Source organism: Ictalurus furcatus, chromosome 21, assembly GCF_023375685.1.
Source record: "Ictalurus furcatus strain D&B chromosome 21, Billie_1.0, whole genome shotgun sequence".
Taxonomy (NCBI): Eukaryota; Metazoa; Chordata; class Actinopteri; order Siluriformes; family Ictaluridae; genus Ictalurus; species Ictalurus furcatus.
This window is the reverse complement of record NC_071275.1, coordinates 12,914,343-12,925,976: the sequence shown is the minus strand read 5'-3', so window position 1 is coordinate 12,925,976 and position 11,634 is coordinate 12,914,343. Positions and strand designations below refer to the sequence as shown.

The following is an 11,634-nucleotide window of genomic DNA, read 5'->3' as shown; positions in this document are numbered from 1 at the left end:
AGCCGAGTCGTTCTTTCAGAAATGAGTAGTTCACCTCTCGAGTCTTCGGGTTAGAGTCATTCGTTCATCACATCACAGCCCCATAGGATCAGTTTAGGACAAGCTTAAAAACAGGCAAGTTAACTGTAATACACTATGGCCAAAGGTTTGTGGACACCTGATCACCATACAAATTAGTGCTTTATGAACACCTCATTCCAGACTTGGTCCTCCTTTGATTTTAAAATAAAATCCACTCTTCCAGGAAGGCTTTCCACTAGATTTTGGAAAGTGGCTGTCAGGATTTGTGCTCAGTCAGCCACAAGAGCATTAGTGAGGTTAGGCAGTGATGTCAGGTGAGGAGGCCTGGGGCGCAGTCGGCGTTCCAGGTCATCCCCAAGATGTTCAGTTGGGTTGAAGTCAGGGCTCTGTGCAGACCACTCGAGTTCTTCAACTCCTATCTTGGCAAACCACGTCATCATGGACCTCACTTTGTACACAGAGGGCATTGTCATGTTGGAATATACTTGGGCCTCTTAGTTCCAATAAAGGGGAATTGTAATCCTATAGCATACAAAGACACTCTAGACAACTGTGTGCTTCCAACTTTGTGGCAACATTTTGGAGGTGGTCATAATATGGGTGTGAGGTCAGGTGTCCACATACTTTTGGTCATAGTGTATTAAGACTGCATATTTTCACAATAAAAGCAGGTCCTGAACCTGTGAGATGCAGCAGTCACTACAGGCAGAGCTGCTGTTATAGAAAACCAATCAACACCTGAACAATTCCAAAGAAGATTCACCAGCACTGTGGTATAATTACGGAGTAAAACACAATGGGACATGCCATTATAGGAAAATAATCAACAATGGAGTGATGTTCTTTGGGATGTTCATTGAAATGTATGTATTGCTACAGAAATGATTACAGTTTTTGTTTAAATAATGAGCATAACATCATACACTATATAGCCAAAAGTATGTGGACACCTGACCATCACACCCATGTGTGACTCTTTCCCAAACTATTGCCACAAATCAAACTGTATAGAAGGTCTTTGTATGCTGTAACATAAGAGGCTCAAACCTCCTCATAACAGATGAAGAACCAGTGAGCATGTTCTCAGCTGGAGAACAGTCGTGTCCTCTTTACCACGGTAGCTCTACTCCCTTAACACACTTCTTTACCCATTCTAAAATGTATCCTTTATATCATTATGCGCTATACAAAATAGGGCTGAAATGGCATGAAAAGTTTACAGTATGCTAAAATACACTTTTACCCTCATCAAGAACTCTATGAATATATAAATTGGATGTTTTCCCCATTTAGTGAAGCATTTTAAAACTCTTGTATTGTATTCTACCTTAAACAGGCTACAGTACAAATTTTGTTAATGCCGTCATTATGTATCTTTGTAACATTACAATTAACACGATAACCAGTTCAGATTTCCTTAAATCCTAACATCTTGAACAGTAAATCTTGTAGGAAGGAGCCTTTTGTTTGGATAATTACCAGCTTTGTCATTCATCATTACTCCTCCCAGGACCGTATTAACATTAATGACTATAATCAAATGCAGCAACAAACACTGCTTACACAAAGTAGCAGACACGTGGCCAAACACACAGGCCTGATGTAATTCTGAACACTGTAGGATGCTAACAAAGCTGGGTGAGGGCCACGATCAAGGTGTGAAGGACTTTTCACAAATCCATCAGAAATTCGTAAAGACGTGTACTCAATGTCCACTTTATTAGGAACACGTGTAAAAACTGCTCATTTGTGCAATTATTCGATAAGCCAATCATGTGGCAGCAGTGCAACGCAGAGACAGGTAAAGAGCTTAACTTAATGTTCACATCAAACATCAGAACTGGGAAAATGTGATCTCAGTGACTAACAGCAGTGTGGTTTGAGAGCTCAGCATGGTTGCAATGAGTTGTTATTTTAGTTACCGTAACTTTCCTGTCCGCTCAATGTGAACATTAACTGGAGCACTTGACCTGTATCTTCATGACTTTGTGCCTTGCACTTCTGCCACATGATTGTCTGATTAGAAAAGGACATGAAATGTGCAGGTGTACAGGTGTGGATAGTGTGTGTATATTGCGCATTAGGCAGGCTAAATGAGGGCATTCCATCTGTGTGAATGAAACCTGATCTTCTTTCACATCCAGCAGTCTTTACAGAACTGCCCTTTCAGAGATTAATAAATATGCAATGCGAGCATTACGTGCAGAGCAAGTTAACCAACACTGGCAGATTCATATCCTCATAGACACAGTCTGTTTTCCATTTTGAATTCAAGTTCTTTTTTATTATTTAGTGCAAATAATATTGAAAAAAAAATCATGGTCTAAAAGGAACATATCTATGTCAGGAAATCAAAACAGTGTGACAAAACCATAAAAACACAGACAAAATTATATTCTTAATATGCACAACACACTAAAGCCTGTTCATTTTGAACTTACATTCTTTCCTATTTTCTCTTGCGCAAATGGCCTGTGGTCATTCAAATTGAGCTAATTTGGGTTTGTCGGAGTCCTTTGCAAACCTCCTGCGTAATCACAGCAAGTCTAAGCCTTACAAGGGCACACAAAGAGCAACTCACCAGTAATAATACTAACACTCAGTACAGTTTGCTACTTCAAAAATAAGTTGACTAACTTCAACATTAAATAAGAAACATTAGTGACAGAACCTTATAATCTCAGACAACAGCATGAGTAAGACAGCTGGCATCTCAGGAATGGATCTAGTCTGTTGTTTAGAACAGTTCATCTTTCCCTTTTGGCTCCATGTGGTTCATTGTTAGGTGCTTACCATATCAGACCACCACGTTATACACACCTGTAACTAAACACACTAGTTATTTATATACATATTGCTCAAATAACTTCTAAAATGTAGGTGAATTTCAAGCAACTAGTTTCCTTCATTAAACTTCATCTTTTCTATCAAAGCCTTTAGTTTACTTTAGAATAGTGAGTTAACGATTGAAGTGGACAGATCAAAAAGTTTGTGTTGCAAAGAAACAGAAAGAGAAAGTATGTGTAAAGGTTTACAAGAGAAAAAAAAGAAAACAAACAGCCTTAGCCACATGTTTAGCGAATCATTTGCATGCATCAAATTCTGGAAAGGAAGAACACACGGATTAAAGCTTAAACGTTAGATTTAGTTCCCAACAGAATAAGGAATGAATACTAACAATACTTATGTGTTAAGGTTTATCTTCACTTCCCTTTCTTGAAATAAATAAAATATTCAATTTAAAGAAACAGACTAATCCCAGAAACGTAAGCACAAAATACTTGATAGCAAATAAGGCCAAAAGTGCAACATTTATCCAGTAGCAAATATCACAGCATGCACATGAATCATTCAACTACAAATTTTCACTGGAGAGACCGGTGCTAGGTTGAGATACTGCATCGAAACCGAAACTTAGGCTCCCATCATCATGTTTCAGCCTTCACACTTCATTTCAAGGCAAGCTGTTAAGAGCACATGTAAATAAGGTCATTGTTAGGTTGTGTGCTATTGGGCTAGGCGATATATTGGAAGTATATCACGGTCACAATGTGGGACGCACACATTCGTGGTCTATAAAGTGCCAATGTGATTAAAACAAGGCAGTGCCTACTGAAAGCTAAAGGTTTAATTGGTTTATAGATACACAACAAATAAAAACAAGTCTAGAATTCACCTGGAAACCCAGAATGTTTTATAAAGCATGTATATATTAATGTACATTGGAGGAAATTCATTGCACAAATAAAGAACATGATTAGATTTTGTTGAATATTAACCTGGATTTTTGTTCATATCGCCCAGCCATAGCATGCATTAAATCCCTCTTAGGTTCATTAACAGTGTTGGTTAAAAAAAAGGAGCCATTTTAATTCAATTTCTTGCTTATATATATGAAACGGCATGTTAAGGTCACTGGTACAATGTGAAGTATAATATAACATTGCTAAATTTAGACTCCAACCTACATAAGTCCCACCATGTACAGATTTTTAAGAAAACGCTCAGTGAAAATCACTGCATCCTGGATCTATTCAAAGCCTGGTGCTTGTTTAAAAAAAAAGTGAGTAATAAAACACACGTATGTTATTGAGCTATTTTCTTGCCATTCATACTACAGAGGTTGTAGGACAACTGGACTGAGTTAGACCTTGCATGAGTACACACAAGCTTGCAATGCCACAGAATCTCAAGTGTTTTAGTTTTTCAAGATATGGTAGATCCCTTCCACCAGCACCGTGAATCTAATCGTTTTACAACACTCCCTTTAACTCCCTTTTTACTTGATAGGTAAAATCTGTAATAATCTAAATCAGAGACATAAATGTCACAACAAAAGCTAGCTCAAAATCGAGCCAAAATAAAAGAACATCTTAAAAAGAAATAAGTTAACATTTCACTTCCTCTCGCTTAACAGGAAACTGTGAGGCTGTACAATGGACAAAGTTTTCAGATCCTTCTGGAACACATCCGGCATCCAAGAGAGTCAGTGTTTCTTATCTCAACTATAGTCCATGTAGAGGGCAAAAAAAACAAAAAAACAACCCCAACACAACTAGCACATTTAGTGATAGCTCTCCATCACAGAGTCTCCAGGTCTCCAGGGCGGGAGAATCAGCAATAAACATCCCCACTGTGGGGAAAATACATCCTTCTACGCAGCAACTCACAGATGCTAATGCAAAGACAGACACACCTACATGGTCCTCAACAGGCTTCATCTTCTGAGTCAGTTCCCTTTAAAGGGACGCACCAAATTACACCAGTCGATCAGAATGCAGCTATCAGTTCATCACGTAATGTCGGTCTTTGCAACTGCATGTTTCTGTTAGCGGCTGGCATCGGAGCTGCCCGTGCTCAGCTGGTGCCAGTCCACCCAATGCTGTCCAGGTGTTAGATTCTTTAAGGGGATGATGGCCTCGCCCAGCAGTGTGTTTTCCCAGAACGCCCCGTCGCCTAGCACTCGAAGATGGATTGACCTCTGGCTCAGGTCCCCATCTGGTATCCCATCATACACCAGCTACAGGGTGAGAAAACCAACGCAAACATCAGACATAATGGTTTTACAATCTGACTGATCACAGCAAAAAAAAAAAAAAGTACATTCAGCTTCATAATTATTGGTACCCTATGGCAAAATTTACACTTTTTTTTCTCAAAATGTGACCACCTTAAATTGCAAACAAATGGTCATAATTTTTTGTAATTGTTTATGATCGATATCTAAGTGCTAAGGTATTACACCAAAACACACTGGCTGTCTCTACCAGGAGCTTAAACTTTGCCATGGATAGATGTTTCCAAAACCTAATGAAGAAAAACAGAGTAATGACTATCTCATTCTCCAGACTTGAACCCTACTGAAAACCTGCAGTTGAAATGAAGAAAGCATTTACAGGTACATGTGCACAAAAAGACTAGGAATAAAGAAACTTGAATTGTTGTACATGGAGGAGGCATTGCTCTCTCTGTTGTCAATCAGAGCAACACTAACCAATCATGGGCATCTGTGAGCTCGCATATGAAGAACAAGGAAGTTAATGCTTTCCACAGCTGCAATTTCACATAACATGACCAGCATTTTCAAAAGTGTGGTTTCATGTGTCTTGGACGAAGCACGTGTCTTCGCTCTCAATGTCAGCGGTCATGTGATGGGGAGAATTAGTGAATGGGAAATGGCAAATGATACAAGTGGGAGAAAATGTGGATAAAAAAAACCCCATATAAATAGAATATAATTAAGGATACAGTGCTCTGTGATGTTTCAACGTAATGCTATTTTTTTCTCTATAAACGAAGCCATTATCTCTTTTGTTTGTAATAGACTGCAGGTTCTCAGGAAAAAGTATTGTTTATCATAGACACTTTAAAATGCAGAAACTGTCTCTGTTGACCACTTTAAAGAAACAAAGTGCTCTCGTGACATTTATACAGTGTTTACCATTTCGTTATACGTGGGGTTGCATGTGCGGCGAGCTGCCTTCGTCTTCCTCTTGCTTGTTTTCTGCGGATCAGGGAGCAGGTACAGTTTGACGTACGGATCAGGATCGGTGCTGTCCTGCAAGGGTTGCTATTGGAAAAATATGGGATTGTTATGTTACACTTCTTCTTAATGCAATATATAATGCAAACGCAACCAATGCCAAAAGACTCACCAAGCCTCGTATGTGTATAACCATGATGAAAAGTTTGTTGCTCTTATAGGAAATGGACAATTTCACTTCACCAGCCACTTTACCAGGCACAGGAGTCCAAGAACCCTCTGTAATAGCAGGAGAATGTGTTTATCACAAAACCTGTTTGGTGGAATCTTAGAAACGTGTTATGTAGCACTGTTTGTGTCTGTGCACGAGAGAAACACACGTTTATGATTTAATATTTAAGCTGAACAACCTGCATCTGCCACCAAGAGTGGATAATTAATTAATTACTATTAGATGAAGAGAGAGAGAAAAATTTACAGAGCTCATGTTAATTAAATATTAAACAAGAGTCGTGGAGCCAGACTTGTCTGAATGGTGTTCACCACTGACCTGTTCACTGTCCCTATTAATGTTTAACTAGCTTTATTGAATTTCTGGAGAATGGTGAACCAAAGTGCTTATAGACCAGTGACAACTCACTCTGCATGATTACAAGTTCCCTCCATGTGCTGGCTGATTTCAAGCTCATTGGAAATTACTGATAAGGCCCTAACACACCATTGGCCTTTTTCTGGTCATCACAGTCACACATGCACTCTTAGGCTGACTAGTTTGAGTTTTATGACTCATTACTGGACTGAGTCACATGATGATGGTGGATGAACATTAACCCTGATGTACTATGTCATGCCCACATGCTTGATGAATCACCAACATTTAGCTTCTAAAACAGAAACACTGTGTACATGTCAGAACAGTCACCTGTTGGTTTGTTTCCCAGTGTGTTTACAGCCGTTCCGACTGGCCGCTCGTCTCTTGGTAACGGGTGGAAGAAGGTGTAGACCAGGTCACTCTGCAAGGAGGGAGACAGAAACTAAGAATCATCATGGCACCTAAACAAACAGCTTAGCTGGAGGTTTACATCAGGTTTACAAGCAGCGCTTTGAGAAGCTGCTTTTAAAGGCGCTTTATAAAATAAAGTTTGTTATTACATGCATCCTAAATGAAATGCTACGTCGAACATCATTCTTTTTAGACACTCCCAAAAGGAGACGCAGTCGTGTAAGTGTGAACTGCTCGGCTGTTCTCAGAGCTGACTAGGAGGGGCAGAAACACTGCCTATCTAAAGCACAAGGTTTTTTTCTTTCTTTCTTTCCAAGAAGTGTGTGGCTGATTTCCAGGAAGCAACGCTGTCAAACTGAAACACAAGCACACAGATCATTTATGACCGTCATAACAGCCAAGTGAGGAATTCCTGCTGCATGAGCAGCATGGGATGAACATGATCCTAATTTATAGCTGTGTTTGTTTATTATTTTGATGCCAGGATACAGGCGGACTCTGTGTTCAACCGATTATAAATACATCAAACTGCATCATTTAAACTGTTATGTGTGGTTATGCAAATATATAAAATTACCCTGATTTTCATTAGGGTTTTCCCTGTCAACAGTAGTCCTAGAATTGGACAGCGTGTGCTGGAAATAACAGGAATAACAGGTGGGAAGTACCTGAGCAACCTCGGCAGCCGAGTGGATCAGATGCCACACATATGCGTTCAGCTCGTCTTTCCTCCGGTCAGCCATGGCTTCTCCACGAGAGCGGCCAATCACAAAACGGCTAGGGAAGCTGTAGGACAGCAAAGTGAGGGACGGACAGAGGTATTTTAACATGAGCTTGTGTACAACATCGAAGTGAGGAGATACTGGTAGTGCCAAGAAAAACACTGCGAAAGCGTTTGCCTTCTTTTAGCTTATCTGCTCATTCACTGATAAAATACAGGCACAGATACAAGAGTTTAAAAAGAGTTTTTCATTAAATGTTCTGCTCGACATTCACATGGGATTTTTCCCACAGCACCAAACAAACAAAACAAAACAAAACACAACAAAACACAACAAAAAAAAAAAAAAAACAAGAACCAAAAGCAGAACAAACGTTAACTGTTCTCACCCAAGGTCATTCTGAAAGACAGGTGGAACCGTGACAGTTGTTGTGTGTACTGAACCAGACTGAGCGATTAAAGGCTTTGCAGGTGTTTTGAGTTAATTATGTGATTAGAGCTCTTCTCAGGTCGACATTTCTGTATTATAAATTCTTTATTCTAATATTTTGAGATACTGGATTTTTGATTTCCATGAGCTATAAGCCGTAATCATCAAGATTAAAACAAAAAAAGGCTTCAAATATTTCACTTTATGTGTAATGAATCTAGAATATATGAACGTTCCAACTTTTTGAATTAAATTACCATAATTTCCCACGATATAAAATTTTTTTTTTTAGATGTACCTGTAATTATGATTAGCTCATTTTCATTTTAGCTTGGTTAATTAGGTTTCTGGGAAACCAAAACATGTTCTGAATCCCAAGCACCAATCAGCAACAAACACTGCTGTTAGACCCACACCGAAGGTATCACCCATTTCTACTGGCACCAATCGGCTGCAGGTACAAAAAAATCATACAACTGGAACCCTTGGTACTGGACTGGTAACCATTGGTAGTTTTAGTTTTCTGGATTTCTTGTTTTGATACTTTGATGATTGATGGTAACTATAGTATTTTCTATTTTATTCAGTGAGTAAGGCTCATTAGTATTGCCACTTAGTAAAGATTTATTTTTAATTATTCATATACTGTCAAAATACAATGAGCAAGAGAAAATCATTTCCACTTGTCTGCTGCACAGTTTGATCCGAGGTATTAGACTCGGAATCAGTTACAACCTGCATTATAGCTAATAAAAGTTGTTTCATGGTTCTGGTGAGAGACATTATTAGTGTACCTGGGTAGTTTAAAAGAAGGGAAGATGAGGCGCAGTTTGCTATGTAACTCGTGGAACTCCTCAAAGCTCCTCTGGACCAATGTCGCCCCCTGCTGGCCCTCTCGCTCCACTTTCACCACATAGGACTAAACAAGAGGGAAAAATTTCCATCAGAGACCTCTTAATTGAAAACATATTTACTACAACAGTAGCACTACGAGTGTGTCTGTGCTTCATGTTTCATCATGATGTCTGAGCTGTGTTTACAGGGGACGTACATAACCCTTGTTGGGGCTGTAGGTTTTAACGTGGCGGCACACAAACAGGCTGCGTATGAGGCCGTCACTTTTCAGTGTGTAGACTCGTGGTGCAAAGGACAAAACGGGTCGCTCCTCGGATGAGGCAAACTTCATCTGGGCAAGGTTGTGGATGAAGAAGTTGAGTTTTGTGGCCACGCTGCCCAGGCTGGACTCTATCAACCTGGAAAGATGAGAAAAGTGTCCATGAGATTCAAAGAATACCTTTCAGAACTCTATTGTATGTATTTGTGGTGTATTTCTTGGACTCCACTTCTAAAGACTAACAAAATATCTGAGCCCATACCAGAACACATGTAATTATCAGTTATATAATATACTGCAATTTTCAATGCGTCTCTTGATTTTTAAATTTTTTGTGTACATTACAAGCCCTGCGCTCATTCCAGAAGCAAATGTTTATCCACAACAGGCAACAAATGGCCTCTCCTTAAAATGCAAACTATTGTGCAAAGCACAAAATAAAAACTACAGAATAAAATAATTACATGTTTTTTTCACAAACATTATGTACTGTAAAGCTCTTAGACAAGCATCCCAGTGTTGACTGGAATATTAGATCTGTCAAATTCACCTCATCCTCACAGCAATGTATTTTTATTCCACAGTTAGGCTTAGTCCCATATAGATTCCTATTCATGACATATGTGTTCCATCTAGGCAATAAACATGGTATTGTACATCCTATGTAATGCACCATATGCAGTAAATGCCATTTGAGATTCAGCTGTAGAAATCAAAAAGCAGCGTACGCTCAGCAAATTGTTATGGAGGAATAGTACATTTCTGCCTTTACAAATTTTCTCTAATAAATGTTCTGGCTCTTGGAAATGTAACAGAGCCTCCACTGCTCAACACTTTTTACATAAAAGTTGGGTCTGGGATGTTAATCAGATTTCAAAAATGAAATACTGCCAAACTGCAGACGTGCCTCTGTCCTTCCTCCTGACTTACAGTCATGTAATCCGAGCAGACACACAGCTTTCTTTTCAACAGTCCTGACTGGATTTTGAGTCATGTTATGAATATCCTCACACGGGAGATTTTAACACTTCAGTTTAACTTCAGCCCAAGACCAATGGGCCAAAAGGGTCATGATTCTTAACCAGTCACCTACATATTTTATAATACAGATAATACACAGAATGTATGCTTCTGCTACATGAAATGTGGATTAGCTTAGCTATATAGGTTTTCTACTATAACGTATTCTGTTTAATACATTAGTGAATAAATCTTTAGATTCGGTCATGGCCCATACCTACAACAATATTCCTGAATTGTGATAGAAATACGCAGAAAAATACACTTATATCGTTGTTTGTTTGTGGACAGTAGAAAGCCCTTTGGTTTTGACTTGCCCTAGGACCAGTTCTGTCAGTTAACACTAAGACAAATAGCTGTAAAGTAGTTAGATCTCATCAAACTCTTGAGCACGTATCTGGTCTGAACAATGTCAGACAAAAATGTGCTCACAAGTGCAAGGTTATATTTGTCTCCATAGATAATAATCTGTTATAATAAGCTGTTAACTTTATTGTAATGGTTAACTTTATCCAGTTATTGTTAACTTTATCCAGTTATTGTAACATAACCTGCTAGCCATGGTTAGTGTACCAAGTTTGAAATGTTAATAAAATATTTATTTTTTAATTGGTTATCTATTCTAGGAAGTTAGTAAACAGCCGTGAATGAACAATTATGTGTACAATTAAAGTATAACGAATCAAAGTTCTAAATGATTCAGTCAAAGTTCCTTTTCTGATGTTCAATTAAACTGATGCAAATGAATAGTTAAAACCTATTTAACACAACATTGTGACAATGATAAAATGTAACACGGTTATGATGATATACCTGGGCTGGTGAAGACTCGGGTTTCATAAGAGGCTACATTACACTTAGTCCAATATCAAGTGGACTACACCAAATAGAAGGTTTGTTGTTTAGTAGAACAATAACACATCAACAACTCCTATTAAATTTGTTCATTTATCTGTATTTATCTGAAAGTTACGTTCTGAATGCATTAATGGCCTGAACATTATTTTAGTTTTCCAACCTGGTGAAGTACATGGTGGCATCTGCTTCAGACTCATGTGGTCTCAGAGTGTCATAAACATACTTTAAATCCTCTAGATCCGACAGCTCAGGAATGCCACAGGACACCATCTGTACACACCCAGACACAAAACAGATTTAATAATGTAGATCAGGGGTGTCCAATCTTATCCGCAAAGGGCCGGTGGGTGTGGGTGCAGGTTTTTATTCCAATTAAGCAGGAGCCACACCTGATTCCACCTGTTTAATCAGTTGAGCTTGGCTTTCAATAGACTCAGGTGTTGCTTCTACTTGGTTGGAATGAAAACCTGCACCCACACCGGCC

The 11,634-nt window shown here is 38.8% G+C and overlaps 1 protein-coding gene across 2 annotated transcripts in view; it reads right to left on the bottom strand.

The window, feature by feature from the left end:
• Positions 1-3,634: 3,634 nt before the first annotated feature.
• The window catches only part of pik3c2b (phosphatidylinositol-4-phosphate 3-kinase, catalytic subunit type 2 beta), a 60,377-nt gene continuing 52,377 nt past the window's right edge, over positions 3,635-11,634 (bottom strand). Inside the window, exons 26-33 of one of the 2 annotated variants that reach the window (XM_053652599.1) lie at positions 11,311-11,420; positions 9,210-9,411; positions 8,953-9,077; positions 7,676-7,793; positions 6,927-7,017; positions 6,177-6,283; positions 5,963-6,091; positions 3,635-5,041 (exon numbers count right to left, since the gene is read on the bottom strand). In XM_053652599.1, the coding sequence (XP_053508574.1) occupies positions 4,850-5,041; positions 5,963-6,091; positions 6,177-6,283; positions 6,927-7,017; positions 7,676-7,793; positions 8,953-9,077; positions 9,210-9,411; positions 11,311-11,420 (1,074 nt within the window). In that variant the 3' untranslated portion in view covers positions 3,635-4,849. Of the gene's footprint in view, positions 5,042-5,962; positions 6,092-6,176; positions 6,284-6,926; positions 7,018-7,675; positions 7,794-8,952; positions 9,078-9,209; positions 11,170-11,310; positions 11,421-11,634 lie in introns of those variants that run through there. The other variant, XM_053652600.1, reaches the window with a different exon arrangement.